The sequence below is a fragment of the Penicillium samsonianum genome, assembly GCF_028829775.1.
Source record: "Penicillium samsonianum strain IBT 33392 chromosome Unknown utg000002l_segment0_segment0, whole genome shotgun sequence".
Taxonomy (NCBI): Eukaryota; Fungi; Ascomycota; class Eurotiomycetes; order Eurotiales; family Aspergillaceae; genus Penicillium; species Penicillium samsonianum.
This window is the reverse complement of record NW_026643260.1, coordinates 1,360,036-1,376,771: the sequence shown is the minus strand read 5'-3', so window position 1 is coordinate 1,376,771 and position 16,736 is coordinate 1,360,036. Positions and strand designations below refer to the sequence as shown.

General features: G+C 48.4%; 8 protein-coding genes across 8 annotated transcripts; 2 read left to right on the top strand and 6 right to left on the bottom strand.

Annotated features, from left to right (window-relative positions):
- Positions 1-9: 9 nt before the first annotated feature.
- On the top strand, positions 10-1,229 carry N7471_002372 (GPI anchored serine-threonine rich family protein; the record flags this gene model as incomplete). The annotated part of the gene is made up of 4 exons (XM_057275092.1): positions 10-265; positions 317-395; positions 461-595; positions 665-1,229. Exons 1-4 carry the CDS (start codon positions 214-216, stop codon positions 1,227-1,229), a joined length of 831 nt encoding a protein of 276 aa, XP_057139730.1. The 5' UTR covers positions 10-213.
- A 938-nt stretch (positions 1,230-2,167) lies between these two features.
- N7471_002371 (uncharacterized protein) lies at positions 2,168-3,512 on the bottom strand (the record flags this gene model as incomplete). Its single annotated transcript, XM_057275091.1, has 6 exons — positions 2,168-2,327; positions 2,376-2,841; positions 2,889-3,109; positions 3,160-3,227; positions 3,294-3,374; positions 3,435-3,512. The coding sequence occupies 6 exons, from the start codon at positions 3,510-3,512 to the stop codon at positions 2,168-2,170; spliced, it is 1,074 nt and encodes a 357-aa protein (XP_057139729.1).
- A 209-nt stretch (positions 3,513-3,721) lies between these two features.
- Positions 3,722-4,533, bottom strand: N7471_002370 (Dimeric alpha-beta barrel; the record flags this gene model as incomplete). The annotated part of the gene is made up of 2 exons (XM_057275090.1): positions 3,722-4,294; positions 4,387-4,533. 2 exons carry the CDS (start codon positions 4,531-4,533, stop codon positions 3,722-3,724), a joined length of 720 nt encoding a protein of 239 aa, XP_057139728.1.
- Positions 4,534-5,289: 756 nt separating this feature from the next.
- N7471_002369 (aldo/keto reductase family protein) lies at positions 5,290-6,490 on the bottom strand (the record flags this gene model as incomplete). The annotated part of the gene is made up of 3 exons (XM_057275089.1): positions 5,290-6,183; positions 6,244-6,326; positions 6,388-6,490. 3 exons carry the CDS (start codon positions 6,488-6,490, stop codon positions 5,290-5,292), a joined length of 1,080 nt encoding a protein of 359 aa, XP_057139727.1.
- Positions 6,491-7,411: 921 nt separating this feature from the next.
- N7471_002368 (Aldolase-type TIM barrel) lies at positions 7,412-8,659 on the bottom strand (the record flags this gene model as incomplete). Its single annotated transcript, XM_057275088.1, has 6 exons — positions 7,412-7,486; positions 7,542-7,878; positions 7,934-8,165; positions 8,219-8,327; positions 8,396-8,524; positions 8,591-8,659. 6 exons carry the CDS (start codon positions 8,657-8,659, stop codon positions 7,412-7,414), a joined length of 951 nt encoding a protein of 316 aa, XP_057139726.1.
- A 1,042-nt stretch (positions 8,660-9,701) lies between these two features.
- N7471_002367 (non-ribosomal peptide synthetase) lies at positions 9,702-12,776 on the top strand (the record flags this gene model as incomplete). Its single annotated transcript, XM_057275087.1, has 1 exon — positions 9,702-12,776. The coding sequence occupies one exon, from the start codon at positions 9,702-9,704 to the stop codon at positions 12,774-12,776; it is 3,075 nt and encodes a 1,024-aa protein (XP_057139725.1).
- Positions 12,777-13,359: 583 nt separating this feature from the next.
- N7471_002366 (translation machinery-associated protein 20) lies at positions 13,360-14,538 on the bottom strand. The gene is made up of 3 exons (XM_057275086.1): positions 14,455-14,538; positions 14,085-14,225; positions 13,360-13,959 (listed from the first exon to the last, which is right to left on the bottom strand). The coding sequence occupies exons 1-3, from the start codon at positions 14,466-14,468 to the stop codon at positions 13,569-13,571; spliced, it is 546 nt and encodes a 181-aa protein (XP_057139724.1). The 5' UTR covers positions 14,469-14,538; the 3' UTR covers positions 13,360-13,568.
- A 345-nt stretch (positions 14,539-14,883) lies between these two features.
- On the bottom strand, positions 14,884-16,670 carry N7471_002365 (YchF/Obg family ATPase; the record flags this gene model as incomplete). The annotated part of the gene is made up of 3 exons (XM_057275085.1): positions 14,884-15,435; positions 15,683-16,240; positions 16,410-16,670. The coding sequence occupies 3 exons, from the start codon at positions 16,668-16,670 to the stop codon at positions 14,884-14,886; spliced, it is 1,371 nt and encodes a 456-aa protein (XP_057139723.1).
- Positions 16,671-16,736: the final 66 nt, after the last annotated feature.

The following is a 16,736-nucleotide window of genomic DNA, read 5'->3' as shown; positions in this document are numbered from 1 at the left end:
GGTGGGTGTCAGAGACATTGTTGACCGTTCAGGACATCCAAGGTTGTGCGATATCAGATGAAGATGTTTGGTCACCTACTTAATGACATGGATCCTTGAATCTGAATATTTTTCCAACTTCCATCTTCAACTTTTCTCTTGCATCTCACTCTCTCTTACGCTCCAACGTCCATTCGTTTATTAAAACACCACACTCGCTTTAATTCAGTCAAGATGCGTTTCTCCACCATTCTGTCTCTCCTGCCTCTGGCCCTCTCCGTTGCGGGTATGTAAATCACCCTGTAAAACACGAGAGTCTCTCTAACAATCAGTCTAGCTATCAATGTCACTGAGCCCGCCAAGGGTGACGAGCTCGATGTCTCCGGCTCTTTCACCGTGAAGTGGTCGTCCGTTAAGTATGTCGACTATGATCCCTCACACCTTACCCTAGTCATGACAGCCAAGGCTAACCCCATTATAGCACCGACGCCTCCACCGTTGACATCGTCCTTGTCAACAACAACGTCTACCCTCCCGTTTCGGAGAAGATTGCCTCCGGCATCGACACCTCCAAGGGCAGCTACACTGCCTCTGGTCTGAAGGATGTCACCAATGGGTAAGATCACCCTTGTGACGCGTCGATTGTATATACATATAGTCCACTAACATTCAACGCACAATACAGTTCCGGTTTCCAGATCAACCTTCTCTCCACCGAGGCCAAGAACACCGGCATCCTCGCGCAGTCCGAGAAGTTCGATGTGACCGAGTCCGCCAAGAGCTCCTCCAGCGCTACTACTACCGGTACATCTTCCACTGCCTCTTCTTCTGCCTCTACCTCTGTTGTCTCCACTGGTACCACTTCCACTGCTTCTACCTCTACTGGTGCCCACACCACTGAGACCGAGGCTTCCACTACCGGTACTTCTACCCCGGACGTGTCTATCATCAAACCCTCCCTCACCGGAAACTTTACCTCTGGCTCCCTTACTACTGGACTCCCCACCCATGGCAAAAACAGTACTGATATCTTTTCCCGTACAGCTACCGGTTCTACCTCCACTGGAACTTCCACTGGCACCAAGACCTCCACCCACACTGGTCTGACTACCAGCGCTTCCTCCACCGGCTCCGCTACCGGCACTGCTTCTGGCTCTGCCTCCGCCACTCCCTCCACCGGTGCTGCTATGGGTCTCGTTGCCCCCGGTGCCGCTGCTGGTCTTCTGGCTGGTGTCCTCGCTCTCCTGTAAGTTGCAACTTGAAGATCGGCTGCTGTGTCGAACTTTGGTATATGCCTAGGTTCGGTATGACTTCAGCTTCAAGGTGTGGAGAATTGAGAACTACGTTCTGGGAATTAGCTTATTCGTGGAGGAATGGTAATGAATCGATGGGTTTCTTCTTCTTTTTCTTTTTTGCAGGTGGTTGGTCGGCCTTACGAGGTCTCATCTATTGATGTAGACTAGGTATGCAATCGGACGATGCATGCATGTGCTTGCTTTTTTTTTTTTGGCTTTGTTCACTTCGTTTTTATAATAATCATAATCCATAAGCCTACCCAGATATCTGCTTATTTACGTTATTTGATATCTCAACCCTGGAGACAATACCTCCAGGGACTCGCTGGAGTTGGCTTCCTTTACTTCTTTATGCCGTTATTTCACCTCCTCTTCCACTCCATCATCCACCATACGGGTTTCGGGCATTTAAGATTCAAGTATTACATTCTTCTCTAACAACTTCTGAGTCTCGGTGACAATCCACACACAGATATGTGGTATACCAGCAGCTCGAAATGCCTCTTCTGCACGAATAAATGGGATGGACGATTTGGACCACTAGAGCCGCGATGTCCATCCACTTCCTCCATCCCTAGTATGGTGTTTCCGGCTTGACTCAGTTGAATGCAGGAACCAGCATCCTGCCAGGACAAGTACATTCCGATATTCAACCCCAGCACAAATCAGCTCCAGCATGTGAGATTCGATATCAAGTTGGCATAATATCAGGACTGGGGACTGCAACGACCATCAGACATGACATCCTGAACACAACGACCGGTCGACAGCCTCGCTGGCGGTGCTCCATTCTCAATCCGCACCAGACGCAATGCCGATATCTCAAGCTTGAACTGAATGGCAACAGGGCACATATCTGGCGAAACTAGGACTCTGAAGTCCTCTCTTCCATCTCATGTCTCATCCATGCTTTTTTTTGCCCTTGTACGCTCTCGCTTCCTCCTATTGGCGATTCGCTTCTGCTCCTGCCTTTGGGCAACAGTGAGCTCAGGTTCGCCTCTCCTTTTCATGTTCCCCCTCTTCGCGGCTGGAGTCCTGGTCGTCTCGTCCTCGCTGTTGTCTATTTCATTGGCCTTCCGCTTTTGAGCCGATGTGCCCTACGTCTTTCCTAGCTCCATAGGCTCGTCGATTGACTCATTTTCCGACGTCAAATTGGATATTGGCGTCAGAGCCCTTGCCGTCTGCTCCTCTGGAATGGGTGTCTTTCTCTGCGCCGCTATCTCCTGCAGCGTGTATTCTTCCTCATCGTCCTCCCTTTGCTGGCTCTTCTTTCTCTCCTTGTCCTCCTTCTTCCCCTCTTTCTTTCTCTCATTCTTCTGCTGGGCTGCCCCCTCTTCATCTGATACTTCCTCGGTCTCACACTCGGTCTGACACTCGGTCTCACACTCGGTCTCACACTCGGTCTCACACTCGGTCTCACACTCGGTCTCACACTCGGTCTCACACTCGGTCTCACAATCGGTCTCTTCAGCCTCGTCCTCGGTGCTCAGATCTGCAGTTTCCTTTCCTTTCAGCATTCTGGCACAGATCCTCCTTTTTTGAGCGCGATCGTTGTCGACAGTGCTCTCTGCGCTATATTAGCTATGACACTTATTATGTGCCACTCAAACATACTTTCTTGGCTCTTCATTTTCTCCATGAATTTTCCCACAAGCTCGTGGTTTACGGAGGCCCTTGCGATGCAAAGGTCGGGTATTTCATTTAGCCCCTCCCAATCGACTTCATCCGAGCAGTCTATCCGGCGATTGCTTGGTGGAGTGTAGAAGGCTTGCTTTAATATGGGATTTATCCTCTCTCTACTTCCATCCGGGTTTTTGGAGTAGTACCAGCCATCCCTAAATATCTTAGCACCAAATATTACCACCATACAGAGGACAAAACTCACAAATGGACATAATGGTAGCCATCAGTGCAGCCCTCGCGGGCATACTGGTGTTTGCAGTACCAATCTCTCTAGAATGCAGAGTAAAAGTCAGCCTTGAGCGATATATTAAACATACTTGTGCAATAATATGTTACCTTTGTGCCAGACCTTCCGTTGAGCTTTTCGGTAACAATTGTATACTCGCCGAAGACATCCTTCAGGGGGCCCTGGGTCGTCTAATGTCGGTTCCATGATTAGTAATTGCATACGATTGGAACAGTTATTTGGGAAATTACTGGAGTATCAGAGGGATCGACACGTTGAGCTTGCATCCGGAGTGGTCTACCCGACAGAGTAGAACCGGAAACTCCCATCGTTATTTTGTATCACAAATTCAGAGCATAGCAACCATGAAGCTATTCAGGGGAGCTCTCTAAAAATAAAACGGAAATTTCGGAAGAATCGTCCGATCTTTCTTCTTTTAGGACTAGTACATGTGGGCCTATCTGTATATATATAGTGGGTGATCTACTCGGTGAATTTGTACGCCTTTCAATTTTACAAAGCTAGTTGATCAGGAGTTTTAAATCGAATTATGCCAATAATCAATGCAACATGATGTCCGAAAGCCTATTATCCATGGCTTGGAAATCACAGGCTGGAACTTGACCTCGTAGATTTCCATCTCTCCCTGTCCTTCAACGAGCTTCTGAATATCACCGAGAACAGCTTTGCGACCCCATGCTCTCTGGCGAGTTTCTTTGTTCTTCCATGTCATCATCGACATCCAAGGCCTCTCCGGTCCTTTTCCATGACGTTCTTCGTCTAACACATCATCAGTACACCAGCCGCTGGCAATACTCGAGGGCGCATCGTTAGACTCGAGGAGATTCGTGTTCACAGCCCGAGCGACTCGGGAAAGATCATCTTGGAAGTCTTGGGTCAAGGATCGTGCGGGGAAGAAAGCAAAGGAGACATCGGCCGTGTAATTGTTGAGCTCGACCAGAGGCAAAATGCCAACTCCTTCCTCAAATGTTGTATGGAACAAAACAGCTCTTCCAGCAACAATCGCATTGAATTCGTCCATGGAGGGTTGGTAATACGGAGCAGCCACGAAGTTGAGGTGAGATTCGAGATCATCCCAATCTGGGGAAGACTGTTATTTTTGTGGATTTATCTGAATTTTCAGATCAAGAATAAACTCACCAACAATCATAATCATCACAGTAGGGGTCTTTTCGTACAAACCCCATACCATGCGCTGGTATCCAGGCTGCTCAATTGTAAACTGTATTTTGAGTTGTTGAGGATCTTTGATGCCTCGCTGTTCTCGTCGCGTAGATCGGCCTCTTTTACCAGGGGAATGATGGCCACTTCTGAGACAGGGGCACCCATAGTTATAGTTAGGATAATGTTGATCAAACGCGCTTTGAAGTAGAATAGTGATAAGGAGGTACAAATCGAAAAGAGCGTTACGATTTCTAAGAAAACTGAGAGTGACTATATATTATAGCGCAGTAGGCCTGGCAGAAATGCATGCAATCAAGCTGCATACATTCTCAATAGTTCCAACATTAAACTCATGTGCTCATATTCAATAGTCGCTCTAGCTAATCTCTAGCCAACTATCAGAAGCCAATTGTTCAAATTCTGGTCACAAGATTACAAGTCAATTTACACGAGTAAAGCATACCACAACCCAACATGTACAACCACGAATCACGGGAATCATTGAGCATTTACTCTATATGGTTGCGTATTCTCTGCATGCAGAGTTGCATATCAACCGCATGTGTGCTGCATATTCATTGTTGTACGGAGTACCTCATTGCATGTTGACTTTATTCACACAACTGCTTCATCATGAAGCAAGCGCTATATATACATCGCTACTTCTTTATTAATAAAGTTCATAGATACAACCTCAATATACAGCTAGACACATAGTTAGAGAATATATCTCATGCAGAAATAGGAAAACCATTATCATTTAAAAACGAGGACAAATAAATTGCAAAAATTAGCTAGGGTGTGCAACATAGTATCAGTCGCGTGCAGGTGCAGGGTACATATATAGACTGACGAACCAATCGTGTACCAGAATTAGGTTATCTTCAGCTCATTGTTACCAAGATGTAGCACCAACAGCTACTAGTCGTATACCTTGATTTCCGGAAAGGCCATTGTTGTCGTACTCTTGCCCATTTTATTGTCCAATTCTAAAGTTTCCAGCGCTTGGACATCCTCCTGCGGCAACTCCTTGAAGAGAAGGTTCTCCTGCTGACGCCGAAGGGAGCAGCTCCTAAATATCGGCAGTGTATATCGTTGAGCTGCCCAGCTAAGCAAGACTTGACCCGCACTCAGGCCATTCTTCGTTGCAATCCGTTCGACTGTTTTATCTTTCAACAAAGTCGTTCCATAAGGTGTGAACGGCTTGGGTGGGAAGACTCCAGTCTCGTATTTGAAGGGCGCAAATGGACTGTACGCCATGACCAGGATGTTATGCTCCTGTAAGAATTCAACCAGTCGCTGATTGGGAAACCAGGGGTGGCACTCGATCTGGTTGTATGAGAGTGGGACTTCATCGTCCATGTCACTCTGAGCACCGAGAATCTCTTGCACATGTTTGACCTCAAAGTTCGAAACACCAACGGATCGAGCCTTCCCACAGCGAACCAACGCCTTCATCGCATTCCATGTCGGAATGATACTGCCTTCACCCCCATTTAGTGCAGCGACCGCTGCTGGACAATGTTCCAGGTCTGGAATGAAGTTACCCTTATCGTCGGCTGCACAGCCCTGGTCCTCAAGGGTTGCCTCTTCGCCCATCCACGCCTTACGGAGATCCCCAGCCAGTTTGATCGCGACAGGGTGGTGGATTAGGAACAAATCAACGTAATCGATCCCCATTCGCTGGAGAGTCAAGTCTAACGCAATCTCCACATTTTCGGGAGCAGAAAGGTTGGGCCACAGTTTGTGGGTGACGAATAACTCGTCGCGTGGGACGGCAGACTGGCGAATCGCCTCGCCAATTTCGACATCTGCCTGTGGGGGTTACACTTGTCAGATCATGGAATAGCAGGAGCTCAATTGAAGACAGCATACATTGTATTCCCATGCACAGTCAAGATGACGACATCCGGCTTGGATGGCTGTGCGAACTGTCTGGATTATTTGTGGCCGATCGCCTTGAAAATGCAGTAAGTAGCCGGATTCTAAACAAAACTGAGTTTGGAACCCATGTCATACCGGTTGAGCTCCAAGCCTCTGGCCTAAAAGTGCCAAATGCAGGTGAGGGAACATGAACCTGCTTACGGCCTCTGACATTCATTGGGAATGATTTGAATGGCATTTTGTGTGTCTTTGGGTGTCAGTCAGCAGGCAGAGAAGGCGCTTATTCTCTGTAAAATGAAACCCACCAGAGCAGGTTTGGGTAAGAAACGAAACGAGAAAGAAATCTTCGAAGCCCTAAGAATGGAGTTGGAGAGGATAGATAGAACAAATATATAGACCTCAGGCAATATTGCAAAAAGCACTAATAAGTCTGAAGATGTAAAACTAAGTCGAGTTGCCTGTTGCCCAGGCGGTTGAGCTGCAAAGGAGAACACAAGCAGACGCACGATGCATGCATAATGGCTAGAAGGACCACGGTAGGGATGTAGACTGTAATAATCAAGCAATACAGGTGCATATGTAGGTTATCTGCTAAATAATTCCCCGCAAAAATTCCTTTTTCAGTAGAAGATCAGTAGGCCAGTACTATTGAATGGGTATACATCCTACAAAATGTGAATACACAAAGGGTACCTACCTATGTGATTGATCTGATCTGTTCTGTTTCCTCTCATTTTTAATTATTTCTCTTTCTAGTTCTCACCTGCTTCGGGGTATTGGATTCAGACCTAGCTCGGTACAACATGACCTCAGAAGTATCTAAAGTGTAATGCTGAGAAGCAGAGAGCCGAGTACTGCAGTATAACGTCGTGTTTTAGGTGGAACCGAAAGAGACAGTGCAGGCAGCCCAATCAATTATCTTATGTAGACCACTATAGAATACCGGAGGTAATCTCCGCTAACGGCCATGATCCGGAATCGTCTCTCATCATTCATGTCCTAAAACTCCCTCTCATTCCATAGGTCTAATATCTGAGATCTTCCATTTTATCCTCTCAGGTTGCTATTTACAAATTCCCTGCCTGAGTTCTATCATCTGCTACTATCGACTCGGGCGCATCCTGGTAAAACATTCCGAAATTCCTTGAAGTATATATCTTTAACTCAGAAGTTGCTGATGGGCTTTCATAAATTCCTCTCCCTTAAACTGAAAGTCTGAAAATATTGCTAGGACCTAGGGATTGAACTCGTTAGAATGGGGAACTTCTAGCTTGTTCAGAGAAACGAACCTGCATCAACTTGTATTGACCAGCACCTTGGCCACTACGAGAAAAGTGAATACGATAGGTGCTCTCGTCATCCAGGTATGAAGGATAGTCGCTATCGCCAGGGATAGAATTATCACCAAATAAAGATTGACTTTCAGTCAAGCGTTTGCAACCAGTCCCCCTTTGGAGGTTCTGTAGGTCACCAGGCATGATGGTCAACGCGTCCACACCAGCCAACTGTAGGATCTCATCAACCGAAATGGTGGCGCATGCTTTGACTTTTGTGTTTATGGACCGCTTCTTGTAGAACTGCTGTGCCTGGATGCACAGACGAAGAAGAGGAATTTCATCCGAGTATCTATCAGTGATGAGCAAGACGGCTAGGACTGGACATTTGAAGAGACCCTACTTACTTTTCATCGAAATGTGCTTTAGCCTCGTGAACGAAAGGTGAAATGGAAACACAACCGGCCTCACCAGCCAAGACGGCTTGTGCCATTGTAAACACCGTGGTTGCCAGAGCCTTTATCCCGCAAAGCGCCAATTCCCGACATGCCTGGAGGCCTTCCCATGTGGCGGCCACCTTCATGACCAACCGATTGGTGTCGAAAGCGGGATCTAGGAACTTGCAGATTTTATGTAACCCTAACCGAATTCCTGTTAGTAGGATTCGATTGTGCTATTAGCAGACGACGTACGTTTCCCCGTCTCGACAATCTTCTCCTTGTGGTACGAGTAGCACGGATTTGCCATCACATGCACAGCGCCAGTGATGTTGGGTATAATAAGAAAGGCCAGCCGAATTGCCTGTTTGAGTGGAAGTCAGACCAATGGACGGGACAGTAGAAGGCAGTCACTGGGAGTTTCGGGCTTACCATGACTTCAAATGCTAGCTCCTCCAGCCTCACAGTCGGGAATTCAGACTTCACTTCGGCACTGAAAGCAAGGACTTCTTTTACCAGGCCATCATGATGTGGCTTGATCATCTCCCAGTAGATCTCTGCCTGTTAAGAAAAAAACAATTCCAATCAATGTCTCTGGCGGCCATTTTCGAAAAGTAATATACGTACTTGATTCGATGTTGCATCGACACATCCTGGGACTGCCGTCGAAGCTGATTGGAAGCGAGAGATTAGCATATGGCACTGAGATAAAAAGAAGGATAAAGTCGAGCATAGTTCCATACCATCAACATCAAAGCTATCTACGTCGACCTGGGTCTTTGAACGCAGGTACTGGAGCAAATTGATTTGACACTCATGCATTTTCAGGCTCGGTCAGATACCTAGATAGATATTGGAAGTTTCAACAGTTCAAGAATACTCAAACGAATTTTGAAAGTGGGTTCAGAATTTGTTCAATCACCCTGCAGGGTAGAGCCTTTATAAACTTCAAGCCTGGGGTTGCTTTGAATCTTAGGCATTGAATAGCCCAAGGTCACGCAGAGTAACATATGCTATCTCCGCTAGCGCAAATTCTCCTTGTATAGAACTGTGCATCGGTGGCATTTTGTCAAAACGTGAGGTTTCATTGTCACAGAGGCTCCGCCAAACCATTGGAGATAATGTCATGCATGGTTTATACATAAGAGCAACATCGATACTTCTAAGTCCTATCTTGCATGCTGTGTTACCCGATATCTTGTATTTGACCTCTACTGCTTAACCGAGTTGTTTGCTGTGGAGAAGCAGAGAGTACTGCATATGCAGTATAACGTCGGGTTTTAGACGTAACTGAAAAGGACAGCCCAAACAGCCCAATCAATTAACGCTATTCTTTTCATCTCAATACCTATAAGCGGGTTCAATCTCAGGCTGTCTTGACACGGTACAATATATGCCACGTTGGCTATTGACGTGCACATGAGAGTGGCCATTTTTCAAACTGTGCAGCATCGTCATTTGGGTCCCGTGTATGATTAAACACAACATGAGATTGCCACATATCTCCACCAATGTAGATAACATGTGCTCAAACAACGCCAGCGTGGAACGTATCACAATGCACCGCTAAGTTGGTCCAGCCCCAGGCGAGCACGCTTCCAAGAAACTCTGACTGCGAATTAGAGTGAAGTAGAAAACAAGTAACTAGATTGTTGGATTGCGGCACATTGCTTCACTATATAGGCTTATATGCTGCTTCCCTTGACCTCTGTGCCGGATTTTCTGTCCTGGGCTAACTATGCCGCCGTCTCTCCTATGTGCGAGGAAACTTGATGCAAGCCTGGTGAGGCACGCTGGGCTTGCTCCGCTTTTTAAGGCGCAGGCCCGGCTTCTTGGCACAGTGACAGCCATAGAATCCGGCGAGCATGCTGTCTCCTATAAGGAATTACACTTCAAAGCCCTCCAGCTCGCGCAAATGATCCGACTGGAAGCCCCAGAACCAGGAACTCCAATTGCTATCGCTATCCCTCGGGGAGTTAACCATATTTTGGCGCAAATTGCCATTATTTATGCCGGCGGGGCGTGTGTCCCCTTGGACATAAAGCAACCGGATGTATCTCTCTGCAAGCTTCTCAAAAACCTGGATGTGAAGCTGGTTCTGGTGGACATCGAAAATTGGAGTCGATCTCCAGAGGTCGACAACATCCTTGTAGATCATACGCTGAATCCTGTACTCTCTGGTGAGGAATTTGAGGTTTCCTCCAATGGACCATCGAGCTGTTCCCATATCTTCCACACCTCGGGTACAACAGGGGATCCCAAAGCTGTCCAGATTCTGGCCGGCGGAATGATCAACTTGGCATTCAATTCCTCGACGCCATTCCAAGATGGCCAACGCCTTGCGCATATCGGTAATACCGTCTTCGATATCACCCTGTTCGAAATATGGGTGTGCTTGTTGAGAGGCGGGACGATCGTGGTCTATCCACATGAGATAGTCATAGACCCTGTTCTCTTCTCACAGAGTCTCCGGGACGACCGAGTCGACGTTGTGTTCATTACTACCGCATTGCTAAATACAATTGCCAACACCTGCCCGGGAGCATTTTCCAACGTCCACACTCTGGCGACCGATGGCGAAATTATCAATGTTCCAGTGATCCGGAAGATATTCGACCATGAGCCCCCGAACCGAGTAGTCCACATCTACGGGCCGACAGAATGCACCGTGTTTGTCATCTCGCACGAGGTGACTGCAGCCGATATTCGCAATGGTCACATTCCGCTCGGGAGGCCTTTTGACAATTGTCAGCTTTTCGTTGTCGACGAAAATCTCCGTCCTGTTCCGACGGGCAGCGAAGGGGAACTGGTGATAGCCGGTGCAGCAGTTGGCGGAGGATATTGTAGGAATCCTCTAGCCAACACCAAGTCGTTTATAAGCCCCCCACATCTTCTATTGAAAGGCATCGCAATGGGATTCTCGCGACATGCCTATAGGACAGGCGATATAGTGCGCATGGACGAGTCTGGGCTGTACAACTTTGTTGGCCGCCACGACAGACAAGTCAAGATCCGGGGCCACCGCATCGAGCTAGAAGGTCTCGAGAACATTTTCTTGAGCACCAACCTTGTCTCCACAGCAGCGGTTGTCAAGGTTGAGTCCAGGGATGCCGACACTGAGCCAATACTAGTTGCCTATATTGTACCGGAGTGTATTCATATCGACCGGGATACCATAGCACGAGCATTCGTCAACCACGCTCCTCATATTCTGGTACCTCGCGTTGAGCTCCTTGCGGAGCTTCCATTGGGAAGGACAGGGAAGTATGATCGAAGGAAGCTTGAGCGGCTGTATATGGAGAAGATGAGGGTCGTGCGCGAGAGTCAATTGCACTCGAGCAAAAACGTCGACTCCGTGGAAACATATTTGGAGCAACTCTGGCTCGAGATACTAGGGTATCCATTAGACAGCCTGAATTATTCCGATGACTTCTTCCATCTGGGCGGATCCTCACTGCAAGTCGCATATATGATCGGCCGAATTCGATTTTTGTTAGGAATTGAGCTGCGGTCCGCAGCCCTGTACGAGAATTCCACACTAGGTCAGCTCGTACAACTGGTGCAAACACTCAAGAATGGAGCGGCTTTGCCAGATGCAGTGGAAGAGCAAAGCGTCCTGGCTCGGGATTCGTTACTGGGTCAAGACCTACAGTTCAATCTCGACCCGGCCGTCGACTGGCTCGACGCTTCGGAAGGCCGAATATTCCTCACCGGAGCCACTGGATTTGTCGGCGCCTTTCTTCTCGCTACACTGCTGTCTATGCCGCAGGTCACCCAAGTCGCATGTCTTATTCGCGCCCAGGACGCATCCGCAGCCGACCTGCGCATCAAGAAAACATTGGAGAAGTACAAACTGTGTGGTTCCCAGGAAAGCAAAATCATTTCTATCACTGGCGACCTGTCACTCCCGCACCTCGGTCTTCCGCAAGAACAGTACGATCACTATACAAGCTGGGCCAGTGTAGTCTTCCATTTGGGGGCACTGGTCAGTTACGTCCAGCCCTACTCCCGTCATCGAGCAGCTAATGTTCTGGGAACATTAGAGCTGCTAAGATTTGCCAATCACTCCCGACCAAAACGGATGATCTACTCCTCAAGCATCGCCGCGTATGGACCGACTGGATTTGTCCAAGGAACCAAGACCGTCCCAGAGGAAGAGGGGCCACTTAGCCACATCGCGGCTCTACAGTATGACACGGGATATTCCCAGAGCCAATTCGTGGCGGAGAATGTGGTCTGGAATGCCATCCGCAACGGTGCGCCAGCGACCATCGTCCGTCTCGGGTATGTCCTGGGCCACAGTCAGACGGGCAGAGGGAACCCGAGTGATTTCGTCGGTTGTCTCATGTCATCCTGTCTTCGGCTAGGCCATTACCCCATCGTACCGGGGCAACGCAAAGCGTTCGCCTCGGTGGATTTCGTGGTGGATGCGACGCTGCGAATCGCCGCCTCGGACGAGAACGTGGGCCATGCTTATAATTTGATCCAGCCGGTACCCATAGATCTTCAGGAAGCCTTTGATCTGATCAGTGGACAGTGCTCTCGCCCGCTGGAAGGCATCTCCTTTTCCCACTGGCTGAAAATGTTTGTCGACGATGCGACGAACCCGCTACATCCCTTCCTTCCGCTACTCCAGGAGAAGATATGGGGTATGCACACCCGTTGGGATGTTCAAGAAAATGCGCCTCGGTTTGAGATTAGCAACACTCTCCGGGCTCTTCGCAATAGCCCGGAGCTGCTATCGTGGATGCCGGCACTGGATCTGCTTCGAAAGTACATTCCCGAGTGGGCTGCGGCGTCAAGCAATTGTTGAAGGATATAATGCAGTATAGTTTGTAATATGAGTAAATATGAGTATTTTGTACCTGGTTATACATAGAAAAGTTGTCCTAGGTCTCCCCATTGGACGGTGGAACCCCACCCTTCTCGAAGTGAAGCAGCTCGCGAGCGTCTCCGTAAGTCACTCGGGGCGACGAAATTGTCTCCCTCTAAGAAGCTTCGCCTCGAGTTTTCTCTGCTTTTGTGGCTTCTTCTTAAGCTGCTTGTTTCCAAGCTTCCTTTCTTCGGGGTTCTGTGACGGGGTTTGGATTTGACACTGGTACATCCTGCCGCTTCATTTCCATTCTCAGATGCGTCGCCCTCGGATTTCACCGAGGTCTCGCTCGCAGATCCGGACATCACGTTGTCGTCGACATTCGGTACATTCCCTTCACTAGGCTACTTGCAGTATGAAATAAGTGTCAACTGGATCAAAGGAGACATTGATGAAAATAGAAGTGGGTATTTGAAGCTAAGAACCTCCGAATACTCCGCAGAGCGTCCTGTACTACTTCCTATTTCTTCTACAACATACATATAAAACTACAAAGCCTTATATCAAGACCCACTCTTACAACCTCAATACAAGAAGCTATCTACACTCAATCAATACATCCGTTGAACCAATCTGAATCCTCGTCCAGAGGGGGTGATATTTCATTTCAAATCATCCAACACATAATCATCACCATACGTGCAGAGAGGTATAGTTCCAAGCCAAAACAACACAAAAGACCTCAACCCCAGCCCAATGAATTACCCTTGCTTCTTTTGAAACCCAAGCCCCTTAATCCAAATGCATTCTCCAAAGCCCATCACCAAGGTAATGGCCTTCATCAATAACAACTCCCTTCCCTTTACTCTTAATCTCCTCAGTGCCAACCTTCAGCATACCAACCATACAAATCTCCTCCTTCCCCTCAGCCTTAACGCCAACGATCTGCCCAGCCTCAAGCGCATGCTCGGCATCAGGTAGACGGCCTCCGGGGGAGGTGAGACCGGGAGCCATGAGCGTTGCACCGGAGAGCACGAAGCGAATGGCGCCGCGGTCGATCTGGATTGTCGGGACGGCGGAGGGGTAGGCGTGGATGAGGCGGAGGTGTGGGACTGGGGGTCCGTCAATGGGTTGAAAGAAGAGGGGGGTTGCGTCTATTGTGTAGAGGGTCACGCGGTCGGGTCTGGGGTGGTGGTTTTGGTTAGCTTTGGGGTATCCGGAATAAGATGCATAGTAGGTTCATGTTGAAAGCCGGGTATGACGTTGCTGGAATTGGAAGGCAAAAAAATGGGTGAATGGGAACTGTACAGTTTCACGGCTTCCAATGAGGCCTTCTTGGGCATGACATCTTCAATGAATGGCTCAAAGCCTGGGTATGTCTCCAGCAGCTTTTGGCGCAGGCCGCGCTGCACTGAGGACTTGACCTTAGACCGGTTGCTTGGGGGGATACTAGGTGGAACCCGGGTGTTAGCTCGTGCCTTTGGTAAACTTTTGCGGTAAGAGCTATCCCATAGGAGCTGTGTATGTCTTGATCTAGAGTGTTGGGCAGCTCCTGCGGTCTTTGCAGTTCCTCAAACCGGAGGGAGATGTGTGCTCCCATTAACCAGGCAAAAGGTTCCGCTCAAGCCACTGGACAAGTTGTGGGACAGTTGGGAATTGACTGAAGCCTTTCACTCACTCTTTCTTAAACATGATGCTGGTTGAAGTTGTGATAATATGAGAATCAAGCTCTTGATACGCAAGTGGGATGCGCGGGGACGTGGTCACGTGACTGATAGATTGCTTTGCTTTTTTTTACTCGATGCTGAACGGCTCAGAAGAACAGAATAAAATGTTAAAAGTATGATCTTACACTATAAACATGAGTTATTGCAGACTTGGTCACCAAATTTCAGGGCAATTGAACCGTCTACAGAAGGGAAATAGGGTATATCCTGCAACGAAACAAACATATTGAACCTAGCGAATACAGAGCGAGCAATGACAATTTGCAACAGGCAAATCAAATTGGCGTACAGGAGATAAATCGAAATTTACAGTTGAAAAAAAGTATACAAAGACTCATCCACACTGGTGTATCATTTAAAGAACTATCGACTATGTGCACCTAGTGCTTAGCAGCACCGGCCTTGATGAGGAGGATATCGCCGTCCTCGACGACGTAATCCTTGCCCTTAGTCATAATTTTACCAGCAGCCTTGATACCGTTCTCATCACCGTACTCACGGAGAGAGGCGTAGTTGTACACAATAGCCTGGATGAAGGTCTTCTCGAAGTCGGTGTGAATGACACCAGCCGCAGCAGGAGCCTTGATGCCCTTGCGGATGGTCCATTGCCGAACCTCGTCCTCACCAGTGGTGAAGAAGCTGCCCAAGTTCATGGACTGGCGCATGGTGGTGATGATCTTAGGCAGACCGGACTTGGTGCCCAGGGTCTTGCACTCAGCCTCAGCGGCCGCATCATCGTGCATCAGAGTCAGACGCTCCTCGAACTGAGCCGAGACGGGAAGGATGGGGTCGCCGGGCGAGTTGATCTTGATCCACTCGAAGACCTTGGGGAGGTACTTGTTCTTCTGGCGGATATAATCTCTCTCGCTCAGGTTGACAAGGTACACAACGGGCTTAGCAGTGAGGAGGAACAGAGGGTTGATAACTTCGACCTATAACCAATTTGGTTAGCATGAGATTTCTCAAAGAGTTTGAGTGATGCAATCATGTAGAAGTGGACTCCAAAATTTCAGCATATAACTTTTTTTCTCAAGGTGCCCTCGGATTGTGAGTATCCTTTTAATGAGGGCACTCAACGAGCTGGGTTAATTTCGAGCAGTGCTCTTATTCATCAGGAAAGGAGTTGGTGTGGGTAGAAGGGCAAGTTGAGTTGGGGGAAAGAAAAAATTTTCAACATACCTCTTTGGGGCTCCAGTCACCCTTGCGGATGTCATTGCCATCCCTCAGGAACTCAAGAATCTTGGCAGTAGTAGCCTCCTCTTCCTTGAGCTTCTTCATCTCCAGAGACTGTCCACCACGACGAGTCTGCTTGCCAAGAAGGTCAAGAGCCTTCTCAACAAACTCGATATCCTTGATGCGGAGCTCCTCGTTGATGATGGTCAGATCACGGCAAGGATCGACGTCACCCTCAACGTGGATAATCTCGGCATCATCGAAGCAGCGAACCACCTGGAAGATGGCATCGACAGCGCGGATGTGCGACAGGAAAGAGTTACCCAGACCGGCTCCAGTCGAGGCACCGCGGGTGAGACCGGCAATATCGTACACGGTCAAGTTGGCGGGAACCTGCGACTTGGGCTTGTAGTGCTCACAGAGCCAGTCGAACCGCTCATCGGGAACGATGACGCGGGCCTCCTCGGGGTCAATGGTGGCATATGGGAAATTGGCCGGGTTACCGAGGGAGGACTTGGTGATGGACTGGAAGAGTGTCGACTTGCCGACATTGGCAAGACCAACCTGAAGCCATATTGTTAGTCAATCATGGTTGAGAAGAAGAAAAGAAAAAAAAGTTGAGAGGAAACGGGGCAAGGGGGTTTAAATAGTTTTTCGGAAGCTAAAAAGTGGACTGTGCTGTGTGGAAAAAAGAGAAGAAAAAAAGGAAAGGGTGGGGGCCTAGCTCACATACGATACCACTCTTCAGGTTGTTTCCTGGACGGCCCAAAAGGACCTTTTCCTGGACTTGTGCTTTCTTGGGGCCCATGTTATTGGATTTTTTCTTCTTGCTTGAGTAGAAGCGACAGAAGAGAGGTGGGAGGTGGGGGGAAGTCGAAAGGCGGAAGCGGGAACAAGGATGGAGCGCGCCAAATGCAGGACCAGCTGCGGATCGATCGACGATACGAAGGAAGAAGATAGATGAAGTAGACGACGTGATTGCGGCTGCCCACATTAATTGCGGACAAGATCAATGAATAAAAAGAGAGTAAATGAATGCGTGTTTTAACTACCAAAAAGC

What these genes read in the sequence shown, in the direction of transcription:
- N7471_002366 (XM_057275086.1), bottom strand. An exon ending in TCATTGGAAGCCGTGAAACT is followed by an intron (nt 13,960 to 14,084) that starts GTACAGTTCCCA and finishes CCACCACCCCAG; the next exon opens with ACCCGACCGCGTGACCCTCT.